Source organism: Sander lucioperca, chromosome 4, assembly GCF_008315115.2.
Source record: "Sander lucioperca isolate FBNREF2018 chromosome 4, SLUC_FBN_1.2, whole genome shotgun sequence".
Classification (NCBI taxonomy): domain Eukaryota; kingdom Metazoa; phylum Chordata; class Actinopteri; order Perciformes; family Percidae; genus Sander; species Sander lucioperca.
The window spans coordinates 30611571-30628194 of NC_050176.1; the positions used below are offsets into that span (position 1 = coordinate 30611571).

The window sequence follows — 16624 nt, forward strand, 5'->3', positions numbered from 1 at the left end:
TTGTGATTTAAGATAAGCAGCAGCTTTATTTTGTTTCTTCAAACATAAAAACATTTCCAAACAGTTTTATTTCTTATTATTGTCTTGAATTTTACAATGTGGGACATTTTGCTTTTTTAGCTAAACACTCTTATACAAGTTTTTATGTTTAATAATGAAACAATAGTATGAAAGCTATACAAAATGCTGCATATTTATTGATTAAAAGGAAGTTGCATTTTCTTTAACCCATGCTCTTATTTAATTCCTTGAAAGGCATCTTCAAAACTTACGTATTTTATTATTTACAAGAACACCTTAGTTAAGAATACATTTACAGAACGTGTGAGTCTGTAAAGCCAAAACACGTAGATTACCAGCACTGATGTCTCGGTTGGGTTTTTGTGGTGAAAAATATTAACTCACAAGATAGAAATTACTAGTACTAGTACTTAGAGCTATGTGTTTCTGTTGAATGTGTGCAAAAATGTGTACAAAATGGATTTGTTTCTGCAAAATAAATGATTTTCAACTTATTACTGGTTTGTTGTTTGAAAAACAAGTATAGAATACAAAATAAGCCCTGAAAGGGTTTTCATTGGGAAAAAGTTCAATTTGGCGCCATCGGCTGTAGAGCAGACCAATTTGAAAGACAAGTTTCCACTAGTTTTGATAAGCCACTATGTTTGGAAAAAGAGGATTTGATTGAGTCGTTGATTTTTCTTGGTATCAGACAAGGAATACAATGGCTAAAATGAATGAATGAATTCAAAGGCCAAATCTGTAAATTGACCTACATGCCATTACTCTAAAACAAATTTCTCCTCAGCCGCCTATTATACACCTTATAGTGCATATTCCAGAGGTTGGGGGAGGAAATCCCAATAATGCAGCAGCCAAGCCTCCGGCCTGCATTTCCATTCAGCAGGCTCCCAGCGTCTCCACCACGGCCTAAGTCGTCTATCTTTTCATGGACCACCACTGCTCTTCCAATCACAGACATACCCCTGAACAGCGTAGCCTCAGATTCTATCATCGTAATGACTTTTCCTTCCTGGGGCTTAAAGTTACCAAAGTCTCCAGGGTGATTAGGGTGATTTACACCATGGGGATTGTAGTGGCCGCCAGTGGAGTCACACCCCTGGTTCAGGTCTCCGTACTGATGGATGTGCACCGCTCTGGGCTCTGGATTACTCTCTGTGGGGAAACCATTGAACCGAAGAAGGACTTTGAGATTTCCCTCAGGATAATCCTGCTTAAACAGCACCTGACCGTACACTTTGGGCAGACCATCAGGTAGTGAGGTGCTGGGTCTCATTTTGCAGGCTGCATACAGAGTACCATTGTACTGTGAGACCTCTGGTGGAGCCAAAGTGTCACTGTCAGCTAAGACACGTTGTTGACAAGCTGCCAGCAGAGCCAACAGTGCTGCTCCCAATACTGACCTGAAAGATAATAAAATGATTAGGACATTGTCTCATATTAATAAACTCATATGGTTTGCATGAACATAGCCACCAAGTATACAAAGGCTTTAGACATAAAAAAAAAAACTTTGTTCTAGGTAAAAGTATTCAAAATGTGTTGTCCCTATTAGTAACTTGGAGACAAAGTCAGCCATTACAGGTTTCTACCACACCCCCACATGTATTTTTTATATATATGTATGTGTATATGTATTTGTATATATATATATATATATATACAAATACATATAATACAAATATATATATGTATATATATATATATATATATATATTCTTTTTTTTTTTCTTTTTTTTTATGTGATATGTATTTGTGTGTGAAACAAAAACATTAGAAAATGGGGTCCAGGTCAAAAAAATACCCACGTTTAAAAGTCATAAAAAATCCTTTTTATTTATTTATTTATTTTTTTACATTATGGTATTAGCTTAAGGGAGCTCACTTTCTACACAGTTGAGTGCTTTAATCTATTAAGATTCTCATAGTCTATATCAATACGTTTTGTATATAAAATCTTATAAAATATGCAGAGTAAGTTATGTAATAGTACATAATTTAAAAAAGTCCCCTTAAGATGTGGGCTGAAGCATAAAAAAATGAATTATTCACGTAGGGTTAAGTACATAGGCCTATAGCCTACTTTAGTATACTAAAATGCACTTTTTGCAAAGTTACTTTCCGCCACTGTAAATGTAATTTATTAAAAACGTAGCTAGAATATTTCCCAAAAAGTATAAGTAGCACAAATGTTTAGCACCATTTCCTCAAAATTGCACAGTATAGCCAACTCGAGCGACTGTTTTCAACTCAAATTTGCATGCTGTTGTCTTTTTCTTTTTTTGTCATGATGTCAAAAAGAGTAATATAACACCCTGTTGCGTATCAAACTTCTTTGCATGTCTATATTCCACATAACCTAAATGCACACACAATATAATATTGACTGTATAGCCTACAGGCTACAGTGTATTAACTCTGAAAAAGAAGAAAGAAGCTACATTTAGCAAGTACAATGTCGCAGTAATAATACTCTGCAGATGGAGTTAATTAAACGAGCCCAGACTCAATACCGCTACACGAGCAAAGTAGGCTACTTACCCGTGTAGACGCATGCCAGCGAAAACAAACAGCTGCAACAACTAAAACGTTACAATCTTCACTGTTGATAAGCCGTTCACTGTCGATCTTCTGCAAGTCAAGATGCGATATGTTTCATAAGTCTTGTAAGGGTGTTATTTGCTGAGGGTGGAGCAGAGGTTTTCAGTTTTTTCACGTGCAGCTGCTGAACCCTTCATCTCCTGTTGTGAGGGGGGTGGGAGCATTGTTTTGTGGAGTTGTCAGCAATGGCTCTGGTGTAGACGCTGTAATCACATGAAAGCCTATATTAAGGTCATAATAGTTATTTGTCACTAAAACATTTTTTTTTTTTACATTTTGTAGATGAAAGGTTTAAAGAAAGCATGAGTAAATGTACCTGTAGCCACGGGCAGCGCAGTGACCTCATCAGCCTCGTTCTCTGCCGATTGTCTTTACTGCGCTTAGCTGAAAAGGTTCTCCTAAGTTTTTGAAAAAGAACCTTCAGAGAACCTTAAGGAAATGTAAAAACCTTTAGCGAATCTTTAAGGTACATTTCCTGGAGGTTCTCTAAATGTTTAAAAATTTGTTATTTTATGTTAAACATATTATATCAGTGAATATTGTGCTATAGTAGGCCTAATGCATAATCCTATATACACATTTTCAATTAACTCATCACAGACCACTTGACGAGCATGAAGCATGCAGCTCTGGCAAGTACATCTCGCTGCAGTCTGCGGGAAGCGGGGCTTGACATCAAGCCCCGCCCACATCCAAGTCAGTCTTTTTTTTTTTTTTATTTTATTTTTTTTACCTACGTCGTCTCCCCATACGCTCGAACGGACCAAGACGGTAGCAAACCTCATATCCTCTTGTTTTACATTAGATGTCAGAAACTGATGTAAGCTAAACACAAACGACATTTCATGCAACAACAGTGAACTGTAATTGGGCCCGTGTACTTTTTCGTTCTTTTGATTTCCGACTTTGAAACGAAAAGAGTGGTTCGGAAATAACGTAAGACTGCTCCGGTGAAAGCCTTGTTTTCATGAGCTTCTGGGGACTGCGGTCAAGCCAGCCTCCACCTCGAAATAAGCGGTCAAACTAGCCGCCTCTATATTTCGCGGTGCGCGTATACACTTGCTATTACGGTGAGACCGTCAGAACTAAAAACAGGGAATTTTCCGACGAAGGCAATTTCCCATTCATTTATTCTGTCTGCCTGTCTATCTGTCTGCCTTCCTGTCAGAAAGAAAGAAAGAAAGAAAGAAAGATTTTAGCACACCTCACAACCTTTCACTGCATGATATGTTGAATTCCAAAATAAGAGCCCCCCCAAAATTATATATAAGCTGTTTGTCTACACATTTAGAAAATCATAAAAATAATAGTCCTAGCTTCCACAGATCAATTTCACCTCAGATGGAGAGTACTCCATCTCAAGGTGTCAACTACAATGTTTCAGGACATTCTGATGTTGTTTTCCAAAATAAGAGCCCCCCAAAAATCATATATAAGCTGTTTGTCTACACATTCAGAAAATCATAAAAAATAAATGTCCTAGCTTCCACAGATCAATTTCACCTCAGATCCATCTGACAACTTTTATTTTTATGATTTTCTAAATGTGTAGACAAACAGCTTATATATGATTTTTGGGGGGCTCTTATTTTGGAAAACAACATCAGAATGTCCTGAAACATTGTAGTTGACACCTTGAGATGGAGTACTCTCCATCTGAGGTGAAATTGATCTGTGGAAGCTAGGACTTTTATTTTTATGATTTTCTGAATGTGTAGACAAACAGCTTATATATGATTTTTGGGGGGCTCTTATTTTGGTTGTGAGGTGTGCTAAAATCTTTCTTTCTTTCTTTCTTTCTTTCTGACAGGAAGGCAGACAGATAGACAGGCAGACAGAATAAATGAATGGGAAATTGCCTTCGTCGGAAAATTCCCTGTTTTTAGTTCTGACGGTCTCACCGTAATAGCAAGTGTATACGCGCACCGCGAAATATAGGGGCGGCTAGTTTGACCGCTTATTTCGAGGTGGAGGCTGGCTTGACCGCAGTTTCTGGGGCTAGCTGCTAGCTAGCTCGGAAGCTACATCTGATGGAAGGCAGGTTGCTAATTAGCCAATGCTAAAAAGTATGGAAGTAGCCTACTAGTTTCCCCTGCTTTCTATCAATATTCCTCAGTATTTGTCTTTTGGTGTAGTTTCCTAACATGCTCGTAGACATGTAAATGAACTGTTTGCGTGCTAGCTAAGTCAACGGTCAACACCTTTTATATTGTAACGTGAAAGCTCAGGCTGCGTTAGCTTCAGCTAAACCACAGCAGCAACTTGCACTGCTGTTAAAATGCAACTTCAACCCTCGGATATAACGGTAATCACGTAGCGATTTTACTGTATCTAAACATCTGTTTGTGTGTTCGACCTTTTGAAATACTTAGATCAGGTGTGTTACGGTGCAGGTAATATCCGAGGAGCGTTTTGCATGATTGTGAGTTCTACTGAACCAGACTGAGAGACCATTTAAAGACTCAGTAACCCTTTGCAGGTGTTTTGGATTAATTAGCTGATTAGAGTGGGACACTTTGAGCCTAAAATATTGAACCTTTTCACAATATTCAAATTTTCTGAGGGTTTTCATAAACTGTAAGCCATAATCATCAAAATGATAACAAATACAGGCTTGAAATATCTCGCTTTGCATGTAATAAGTCTATATAATTAGTTTTACCTTTTAAGTTGAATTACTGAAATAAATGAACTTTTGCACAATATTCTAATTTTTCGAGTTTCACCTGTATGTTTCTGGTTCACCTGTTAATTGTTAAAGCAAAATTGCCCCTTTCTACATTTGGTTGTGACTGAATTCTTGCTGTTAATATGAAAGTCCATAACGAAACAACACACCATTCTACTTTTGAGGGCTAAATTAAATGAAATATGGCTCGTTTTCCGTTTGAACACATTGTCATCAATATTAACAAGGTTTAAAATGACCCATTTTTCAAATTTGGATATCATTTCAAAATCAGTAGTAACTGTCGGTACACGATCCGTTCTGCCTGCACGATCCATTCTGCACATGCGCAAAATGTTCGCGCATGCGCGGTTGTACGAGGATTTACGACACTGCACGATCTGTTCCACGCTTCCGGTCGACAGCCAAGCTAACGTTAGTTTAGCTAACAGCTAATTCGGCTAACTGCTAGCTGAGACAGCATGTAATAACTTTAAAAGACCCTCAAAATAAAACTTGAAAATAAACGTTGACATATATAACAAACACCTAACATATATAACAGCTGTTACGTCAGTTCTACTTTACTTGTGCTCATTTAAAATACAATCACTCAATACTTGTCTTTATTGTTATTACTGTGAAGTCTTAATTTAGCTGTAGCCTGCTTTTCCCATTACGTTTGAGTTAACGTTATTTTAGACTGAATCTAGCTGTCAGCTAGCGGTTAGCCGAATTAGCTGTTAGCTAAACTAACGTTAGCTTCCCGGTGGAGGCTAGCCATAGGCTAGCGTGGAACAGATCGTGCAGGTCGTATGGATACGTAAAACAGTATTATCTTGCGCATGTGCAGAACGGATCGTGCAGGCAGAACGGATCGTGTACCGACAGTAACTACATGAAAACTTCACTGTTGCATGAAATATCGTTTGTTTAGTCTACATCATCAGTTTCTATCTAATGTGAATCAAGAGGCTATATCAGCTTCGCTACCAGGCTGTCTTTTTTTTTTTTTTTTTTTTGTCTTCAAAAAACTTTATTATTCAAGTACAGATCCATAAACACATTGAAAACATTAAATGCATACATACATACATACACGAAAAAGGGGCGCATTAAATTTACATTAAAGAGGTTGTAAGGCATTGTAAATGTTCAGAGTCCGGATGGCTTTCTTATTTGTCAGTCCTTTTTTAAGGTTTTAAAATATAATTTCATGTCATTTTTAAATTGGTGACTAGCCTATTCGGTTTTCTTTCAGATCATTTACATTTATAGATATAAAATTTTCAAATAAAATTAAAAGATTCAAAATAAAAAACATGTCATTTATCCAAATAATTTTCTTCATATTAAAAAAATTCTACCAGGCTGTCTTGGTCATGGATGTATTAAGAGAACGGTCTTTGTCCGTTAGAGCGTATGGGGAATGACGTAGGCAAAAAAAAAAAAAAAGACTGACTTGGATGTGGGCGGGGCTTGATGTCAAGCCCCGCCTTCCCGCAGACTGCAGGCTCCACCTTGCCTGTATCTGTATTGTAAATGCCAGTCCATATTATTCCACACTCCACACCAGCAGGCGGCGGTAATGTAATCTGCACAACCGCTGTAAAACCAATTTGAAAAGAAGAAAACGCACAGGAATCTGGAAACCTAGCTACCTCCGGCCTGGTAGACTTGTACCCGCTTAAATAGATTAAATATACGCTAAATTAATTCCTAAAGATGTCCAAAAGACATCGCCTGGATTTGGGTGATGATTACTCGTCCACTAAGAAGAGGTCTGAAGGGTAGGTGAAGCTCCCAAGTTAACATGTCTGCTTTAACCAGTTATGTACTAGCGAGCTGTTAGCTAATGCTAGTTAATATGGCTAATAGCCACTATGGATAAGACAATTTAACCTTAGCTTTTCATTTTGTAACTCTGCTCTTATCCGCTGTTTAACGGCACCCGGATGTTCATCTAATACAGGGTTATAAATGTATTGTGTTTAGCTACATTGTGTTAATAACTAGCTAGATGTACGTTAGGTTAGCTGTTAGCAGAAGCCGTCCTCAGTAGCTAACAAACGATGCCTTCGCCAGTGAGGCACGTGTGTGTGTGGCTAAAGTTCACTCAGCGGGTCGCTAACAACCCTTAGCTACCTTTAGTAGATTGAACGTTATTTGGCTAACCTTATAGCTACAAATTAAAAGACTGCGAGTTGGTTCCTGGAATAGTTAACTAGCTACTATTAGAAATGATCACGTATTGTTAACGTACCATAGCGCCAGCATGCTTGCTAACCGAAACTTTGTGGGCTGATATTACCCAGACAAAATTGTTTTTATTAAGTCGCTTCACTCATTTGCCAGTTTTGTTAGGTAGCTAACGTTACACCTTGCTAGGTGAAGGATAACGTATTAGGTTATTTTAGGTGAAACCGTTTTAAAGAGGTGTTCATTCAGTTCTGTTGTTATTTTGGAAGGGTAAGTTAAGTTGTAATGCTGTTGAATTGTATTTTATTGAAATGTGTGTGTATATTATTTTGTCCAACCTATCAAGAGAGTTGGCTAACTATTATATAACATATCTAAAATGACCCAAGGTTAAGCAAAAACGAATCACTATATCCTTAATTCTGTAACTGTTGAAGTTGAAATGTCTTTAATGTCCCCAAGGGGCAATTTGGTTCACAACAGGTAGCCAACACATACACATTCGCACAAAAACACATAAAAACATGAAATACTAGATAGATAAGAGCATAAATACACATGTACACTATACGCAAATAATATACGCAACTGTAACCACAATTCTCATATATCATCAGTATCTGACTCAAAACTCCATTACCGGCCGGGCTACAGTATACATTAGAGCAGGTTAATGCTCACAGTGTTGGTCATTGTCACCATAATTGCAATATTTGACTTGTATCACATCATCACATCAACATCCAAGTCATAATTGCCACTTGGCAACCCAGAGTTCAGATATTTTCACTCATTTGCCAGTTTTGTTAGGTAGCTAACGTTACACCTTGGTGAAGGTTAACATTAACGTATAAGGTTATTTTAGGTGAACCTGCTGCATAATAAAATTAATCAAAGTCAATTTTTCCCTTTGCAAGTTTGACATCAGTATAGGCCGATAATCACAAAGTAGCTTCATGATGATTTCTGACAGGAGAGACAGGGACCGGGATAGAGACCGTGAGGACCGCTCCAGGGACAGGGACCGAGATAGGGACCGGGACCGGGACAGAGACCTGAAGCCGCCTAGTGTCCCGTCTAACAGCACGGTGCCCGTGACCATGCCGTGCTTGGCGCCCATCAAGCAGATGGCAATGCAACAGCAGATCAACCCGTTCACCAACCTGCCGCACACGCCGCGCTTCTACGAGATCCTGAAGAAGCGGTTACAGCTTCCAGTATGGGAGTACAAGGAAAACTTCAGCGATATCATCACACGTCATCAGAGCTTTGTCCTTGTTGGTGAAACTGGCTCTGGGAAGACGACACAGGTCTGAAATGCAATAAATCAGCCTGTATCTTATGTGCAGGACACTAAAAGCTTGTGTGAGGCTTTTTGAAAGCTTTTTAAGTACCAGCATATCCAGTATGATGGCACAGTATTGCTTAAGAGTGATTCATATCTAAAATAATCTTATCTGAATTAATTAAATTGTGCTTCAATCTCCAGATCCCACAGTGGTGTGTGGATATGGTGAGGGGCTTGCCTGGGCCTAAGCGGGCGGTAGCCTGTACTCAGCCCAGGAGAGTGGCGGCTATGAGCGTGGCTCAAAGAGTAGCAGACGAAATGGACGTCATGCTTGGACAGGAAGTCGGCTACTCCATTCGATTTGAGGACTGCAGCACTGCTAAGACTATACTCAAGTAAGTGATTGAGGTCTCCTAATGCACAGTAACTTATGTTTATAGGCACAGAGCAACCAGTCTATTTTGTTTTAATCAAAAATGTCTCAGTCTAACAAAGCATGTCTGTAATTTCATTAGGTACATGACGGATGGTATGTTACTAAGAGAGGCTATGAATGACCCGTTGCTGGAGCGATATGGTGTGATCATTCTGGACGAAGCTCACGAGCGAACTCTGGCCACAGATATCCTGATGGGAGTACTCAAGGAGGTGGTGCGTCAAAGATCGGATCTGAAGGTACTAGATTATTTTTTTAATAACGGCAATGAATTATTTGTTTCCCTCTATCCTGGTACACGTTATGTTTTGCTCCAGTGGTGCTTTACTAAACAGGTAGGCCAATAAGAAAATGAACATTCTTTTCAGAATAGAAATCAAAACTCTGTACCGCACTAAGAGCTAGCTTGGGCCTCTTCTAATGTCAAATGGAGCGTTTAACGTGTCATTGAAAGGCACAATAAATTAATCAGCAAGTGTGGCAATTTAATTACTCAATTATTAGGGGTTTGCAAAAAAAAAAATCGATTCACATTCGTATCGCAATTCAAGCTCTACCGATTCAAAATCGATTCATAGAATTCCAAAAATCGATCCGTTTTTTATTTCTACTGCAATCACATGGGAAAAGTAACTACATTTACATACTGTGAATCGTTTTTACTGTGACATTTTTCAAAGGGGAGAGAGAGGGGGGGAATGACATGCAGCAAAGGGCCGCAGGTCGGAGTCTAACCCGGGCCCGCTGCGTCGAGGAGTAAACCTTTTTATATGGGCTCCCGCTCTACCAACTGAGCTATCTGGGTGCCCGTGAATTGTTTTTTTAATTGAGAATCATTTTTGAATCAAATCGATTTTGAATCGAATTTTAAAAATCGATATCGAATCGTGACATTTTCTGAATTGTGCACCCCTATCAATTATCATTTGTTTGTTTGATTTAGACACTTGATCAAGAGCTTTCCGTATAATTAATAAAATAGAAAATACATGCTTAACAGCACAGGCTGAGGACTTAGCTGGTCCTTTTTAAATCTGATCATATTTTTATTCTGGCCATACACACATTATTTAGTATTGAACACTTTTAACAGATGAAAAGGAGTGCAGTAATTTACACAGAATTGCACATAGGCAAGACTACATCAGAGCAATGTCTTCCATAAGGAAGAACTTGAGTAATGGTATCATCTTGATCAAGCAAATGTCATTAAAATATCTGCAAAGGCAGTGTTTCTTTACTGATCTGACTAAAAGTGCTCTGGGGCTGGCATTAATCTAAATGTACAGACACACGTATTGGTGCTTAAATGGGACAATACAAGTCAAAAAAACGACATTTACAGCAACGTTTTTCCTTCACGCACAGGTCATCGTCATGAGTGCCACGCTAGATGCTGGGAAGTTTCAGGTGTACTTCGACAACTGTCCTCTCTTGACTATTCCTGGACGTACACACCCTGTCGAGATTTTCTACACCCCCGAGCCAGAGCGAGACTACCTTGAGGCAGCGATCCGCACTGTCATCCAGATTCACATGTGTGAGGAAGATGAAGGTGACTGCCTTCTCTTTCTCACTGGTCAAGAGGTAAGACTTGTTGCGCTGGCATTGCTGGTCCATTGCTGGTGAATTCTCAGCATAGCTGCATAGTTCTGTTTTCCTCAACACACAACTTTTAATCAAAATTTTTCTTTTAGGAAATTGATGAGGCCTGCAAGCGGATCAAGCGCGAGGTAGATGACCTTGGACCTGAAGTTGGAGACATCAAAATCATCCCACTGTATTCTACGTTGCCACCACAGCAACAGCAAAGGATCTTTGAGCCGCCTCCTCCAAGAAAGCCAAATGGTGCAATAGGAAGAAAGGTACATTTTAACTAATGGACAGGGTTCATACGTTTTGAAAAAACCTGGAAAAGTTATGAAATTTGAAAAATGCAAATTCCAGGCCTGGAAAGGTTTTGGAAACATAAAAAGACCCAGAAAGTTTTGGAAAAGTCATGGAATTTTTTTTAATATAATAATAATAATAATATAATATGTGATTAATAAATGTATTTCACGTCATCCTAACCTCAATGTTCTATTCGGGGCACGATATTACGAATCCCACTATGTACCACATAAATTGTCATTAATTTTATTGTTAAACCTCTGAGGGTAAACTTTATACAATAAGAATAAAAATCTGTTAATGTCGACTGACATTTTCAGGAATACATAGTAATGGAAATTTGCCGAAAAGTATTGGTTAAAATGCGTATGAACCCTGAATGGAACAAAAAGAGCAATGCATTATACTCTGGCTTTACACTATGTGTCCATTTGCACCTACTTGTCACATTTTGGTAATAGATATTTTATAGCCTGTTGCTTCACCCTCAGGTTGTGGTTTCGACAAACATCGCTGAGACATCTCTGACAATTGATGGTGTGGTGTTTGTCATCGATCCTGGATTTGCCAAGCAAAAGGTGGGGGAAGCGTAACTCGCCTCACAGGATTTTTATTGCATTTAATTCTGCTTGTGTCTAATATGGTGCTGCATAAAAACTTGGATGATCCTGTAAAACTCACTAGTATAAACGCAGAGGCAGTTGGTTTTAACCGGGGCTAGAGGTCCCTTGTACATCTCAGGACAACTATTTAATTTAAAAAAAAAAAAATGCTTTCAAATGTGTGTCCAGGTTTACAATCCCCGTATCAGAGTTGAGTCTTTGCTCGTCACGGCCATCAGTAAAGCTTCTGCCCAGCAGAGGGCGGGACGAGCCGGCAGAACACGTCCAGGGAAATGTTTCCGCCTTTACACAGAAAAGGCCTACAAAACAGAGATGCAGGCAAGTGACAACAGTTGCAGACGTCTTGTCGTCTTCACCTTTTTGAGATTTGGCGCTAGACAAAAACAAAACCTCAATTTAGCCTGTTCTGAATAAACTTTACACTGTTTATTAACATTGTAAACACCCCCACTCCAGGATAACACATACCCTGAGATTCTTCGATCCAACTTGGGATCTGTTGTGCTGCAGCTGAAGAAGCTGGGTATTGATGACCTGGTGCACTTTGACTTCATGGATCCACCAGGTGAGTTAGTCTGCAGCAGGTACAGTAGATTGAATGATAAAGCATTCATGAATCGCCATAACTCTCTGACCGTCTCTTCCCTCCCTGCAGCTCCTGAGACACTGATGAGGGCCCTTGAGCTGCTGAATTACCTGGCAGCTCTCAATGATGACGGTGACCTGACGGAGCTGGGCTCCATGATGGCAGAGTTTCCTTTGGACCCCCAGCTGGCTAAGATGGTCATTGCCAGCTGCGAGTTTAACTGCTCTAACGAGATCCTTTCCATTACTGCCATGCTGTCAGGTAATGCCCAGGACTGGGCTGACGTCTGCCTTCCCTTCTGTAGGCCAAGTGCCAAGTCTCTTGGGGGTTAAACACTACTCACTGGTAGTTTGGGGGAAAGTGTCCCACCTAGAATTTAGTTTTTTTGCACAGCATTTTGGAACACATGTGAATGAAGACATGTCTATTAAGCATACATAACTGTATATTTAATTTGGTGTTACTGAAGTTTTTTTTTTTTTTTTTTTTTTTTTTACATTTTAAATTGCCTTGAAAGTCTTGATGTGGTATCCCAAGCACTTCTGTTTTGGATGTGCAACATGTACAGACATGACAGCGTTAAAATGGAGAAGCAGATTCCCTTTAGCAGGACGTAAACAAAACAATAATGTAAATAACGTATTGGCCCAATGACGTGAAAATGTTTCTGGATTTAATGCTGAACATTATTTTGTTTAAACCAGTTGGCAACAACTACATACAGTTTGTACAGTATATCAAGTAACCCTCTGAACTGTAGTTACATCCAGATGTGAGAAAGTGGCAAATATGAGATTTTAGGTTTTATCTTTGAGAATGCACACAGTGAGGTGCAGACCAAAGTATTGAACAAAGCTTTTCATTAATCCTAAGGAAGTATTGTGTTGGGATTATATTGTATGTACAATAATCAATATTTTCATGGTATTGAATAACAATCTAAATGCCATTTTTTTTTTTCCATAGCCATGCAGCCCACATATATGAACTTATATTTCATCATCAAAAAGCTTTTTCAATCCACAAATTCAGTTTTTGGTTGGAATACCTTTTCACTCGACAACTCCACTTAAATTTGAAAGCTCTCCCTTAATTTTGTATTGGCTTTTAATTTTAGGTTATAATAAGTTATGGCCACAATATGCCCAGTATTTTTTTTTGAATAGTGAGCTTTTTTGTGAGTATTTCTTCACCAAGGCAAGTGGATAGGGCAGGCACCACTTAATATTGTATTCATATTCATCGCATTTATCACAATTTTCTTTTTATTGAAAAAATGCATTGTGAATTTTACCTATAATCATTATGCATAGTTATATATGTAGCCTGAAAGTATTTTAGTTATCTGCTCTAAAGGCCTAAGCATTATGTCTCGATACGAAAAAGTAAAATTTCTGAATCTTGAAAAGTTAAGACATTGCTGGTGTCCCTAACACTCTGTAGTTGTGTGAAAACTCTTGTTTTACAGATGTGGTTAAATGACCCCCTCTCTACGAGCTAATAGCCATTACAGTTGGGAATGACCATGTGAAAAGACTGCAGCCCCTTTGATAGAGCTTGTGGTCCTGCCCTGTCCCAACGCAGTGTCGAGTGCCCTAGCATCATAGGCTTTGCTCCATTTTTGTGTGAATATTTGACTCATCCCTATGGGCGGCTTTGTTGGGGCCCATACCAACCTTGTTTAGTCCCACAGTGTTTTGTCCGCCCCACGGAGGCTAAGAAGGCAGCAGACGAGTCCAAGATGAGGTTTGCTCACATCGACGGAGACCACTTGACGCTGCTCAACGTCTACCATGCCTTCAAACAAAGTGAGCATCAGTCTTAAAGATTCCATTGAGACATGTTTCAAGACTTAAATATACTTGGATTGATGATTTGTCGGGTGGTTTTTCCACAAAAAACGCTAAATGACCTTGTTCAAAATTATTAAATTCACACCGACTCCCGCTCTATGAATATGCAAACTGCTGGGTTCCTCCATTATTTATATATATATATATATATATATATATATATATATATATATATAACATACATTGGAGGCTTCAAGTTTCACCATCAGACTTGTGTAAGTTGGACATTGGACCTTCCGAAACCAGTTGTGATGTAACAAAATCATGCTCGTACGTACACGTCTTAAACTCAGATTTAAGGTGAGCCCAGAGAAACCTTTGCTCTTCATCAGATGAATGTGAAAACCGACTTTGTGCGTCAAACTGCACATACGTCATTCAGTGAAAGTCAAACATCCAATTGACAATACCTTTGTTTAGTAGTGGGGTGCTTTAAGTCGTGTGCATCATGTTGCACAATGTACTGAAATGCTTTGATTTGGTCTCCACTGAGTCGCGAGAAAAATGTGTTCTTGGCTCCATAGATGCTCCACCGTGTTCACCAGCTAGTGGCTAACTTGGTCTGTCTGCTGTTTATTGCTGAGCAGGTAGCGTACAGTGGCTTTGCTAGCTTTTTCACTACAAAGAAACGTTGATTTAGCTCGAAGTTAAAGGCCAAAAATCCAAAACATTGTTCCAAGATTCACAAATGCTTCATTGAGCAAGTGATTGCAAATTTGGTTAGTAACTCTCTGTGGGTTTCATATTATAAGCTGCTTCTTTTACATTAGTCATTTCATCCATTGTTTATATGAAAAACATTGATTAGTTCAGCGTTATGTATTTCTTTTTTTTTTTTGCTTCCCATACCTGTTTATTTTTTTAAAGTGCAAAGACACTTAACCCAAATGTCTGAATCCTTGTTATACATTTTCCAGACCACGAGGCTAACCAGTGGTGCTATGACAACTTTGTCAACTACCGTTCACTGATGTCTGCTGACAACGTGCGGCAGCAGCTGTCCAGGATCATGGACCGCTTCAACCTGCCCCGTCGGAGCACAGAGTTCACCAGCAGAGATTACTACACCAACATCCGCCGAGCACTCTGCACCGGCTTTTTCATGCAGGTGATTACAGATTAGTGACTGTTTCTACCAGAGATGTGTGTGGACGAAAACCCCTCTAGTTATCATTTATCTGTTAATAATACTTTTTTTTTTTTTTTTTTATCCTCTAGGTGGCTCATTTGGAGCGTACAGGGCATTACCTCACAGTCAAAGACAACCAAGTGGTCCAACTGCACCCATCTACAGTCCTGGACCACAAGCCTGAGTGGGTGCTCTACAATGAATTTGTCCTCACCACCAAAAACTACATCCGCACGTGCACGGACATCAAACCAGAGTGGTATGTGTGCAGAGAATTTCAAATTTTAGTAATACAGTTTCATAAGATTTATATAATTCAGCTTTGATGGTAAATGATCTCCTGACGGACTTATTCATGGACTTTTTTTCTGTTACAGGCTGGTGAAGATTGCACCCCAGTACTATGAAATGGGTAACTTCCCACAATGTGAAGCTAAAAGACAGCTGGAGCGAATCATTGCCAAACTAGAGAGCAAGGAGTATTCCCAATACTGAACAACAGCCAAGAAGTGTCCTGGAAAACATCTGCGTACTTTAGTTTTAGATCTTTCTGTATCATTGTATCTTAATGTTTACAATTTAGCATTTTGATTTTTATATTTTGTTTGCTTTTTGTCTTGTTTCTTTTTCCCATCAATGTTAATTCTGTAACTAAGTGTAATGTCAGATGAAATATCAGCAGCAAATATTAGACCTGGCTATAAAAGATTTTCTAAAGGAATATCAGGAACATGTCATTTAGATGTGGTTGACTTTCCTTAAGGGGATTGCTGAGTCATACAGATTTGTGCTTGCTTTGTTTCTTTAATAAAGGAGCTTTGACTTAATTTCTGTGTACATATTAATTAGTAAAACCTGTTATTGCAAAAGTGGTGGTGTCCCTCGTGGAGTTTGTTTGCCTTGTCAAGTCCTCAGGCTGGTTTATGATGAATCAATACATGGGGATAATACCACCACTGGTACAAGTACAGGCTTATACTATTTCAGTATGCTTTATATTTTAATACATATTGGTTCTTTGTGGGTTTTTTATTTTTTTATTTTTAGCAACTTTTATTACAGTTCAACTAAATGCATATTGCCTAACATGGAGCTCATCTTAGGATGCATTATACAGATACAATACTAAAGGTGTGTTCAGGACATAAAATCAGGTCCAACTCACCTTTCATTAAAATGTATTTAATCACAAATGTGTACACTGCATATAATTCACTTTATACAGTGGTTCCGTTTGGTTGGACCCCCCCCAAAGGATTATAACAGAAACTTGGGGGTTAAGAGATGAATAACAAGATAAAAACATTTATCTTATCAGTATTTAAAA

The 16624-nt window shown here is 38.8% G+C and overlaps 2 protein-coding genes across 2 annotated transcripts; one reads left to right on the forward strand and one right to left on the reverse strand.

Annotated features, from left to right (window-relative positions):
* LOC116034262 (extracellular superoxide dismutase [Cu-Zn]) lies at positions 1 to 2778 on the reverse strand. Its single transcript, XM_031276842.2, has 2 exons — positions 2563 to 2778; positions 1 to 1424 (listed from the first exon to the last, which is right to left on the reverse strand). Exons 1-2 carry the CDS (start codon positions 2574 to 2576, stop codon positions 788 to 790), a joined length of 651 nt encoding a protein of 216 aa, XP_031132702.1. The 5' UTR covers positions 2577 to 2778; the 3' UTR covers positions 1 to 787.
* A 4064-nt stretch (positions 2779 to 6842) lies between these two features.
* LOC116034238 (pre-mRNA-splicing factor ATP-dependent RNA helicase DHX15) lies at positions 6843 to 16166 on the forward strand. Its single transcript, XM_031276812.2, has 14 exons — positions 6843 to 7080; positions 8463 to 8799; positions 8979 to 9172; positions 9293 to 9452; positions 10582 to 10800; positions 10911 to 11078; positions 11598 to 11684; positions 11898 to 12047; positions 12186 to 12294; positions 12385 to 12576; positions 14001 to 14123; positions 15086 to 15276; positions 15387 to 15556; positions 15675 to 16166. The coding sequence occupies exons 1-14, from the start codon at positions 7016 to 7018 to the stop codon at positions 15790 to 15792; spliced, it is 2283 nt and encodes a 760-aa protein (XP_031132672.1). The 5' UTR covers positions 6843 to 7015; the 3' UTR covers positions 15793 to 16166.
* Positions 16167 to 16624: the final 458 nt, after the last annotated feature.

What these genes read in the sequence shown, in the direction of transcription:
- LOC116034238 (XM_031276812.2), top strand. Translation starts at nt 7,016, where the DNA reads ATGTCCAAAAGACATCGCCTGGATTTGGGTGATGATTACTCGTCCACT. An exon ending in GTCAAAGATCGGATCTGAAG is followed by an intron (nt 9,453 to 10,581) that starts GTACTAGATTAT and finishes CTTCACGCACAG; the next exon opens with GTCATCGTCATGAGTGCCAC. An exon ending in CCTACAAAACAGAGATGCAG is followed by an intron (nt 12,048 to 12,185) that starts GCAAGTGACAAC and finishes CCCCCACTCCAG; the next exon opens with GATAACACATACCCTGAGAT.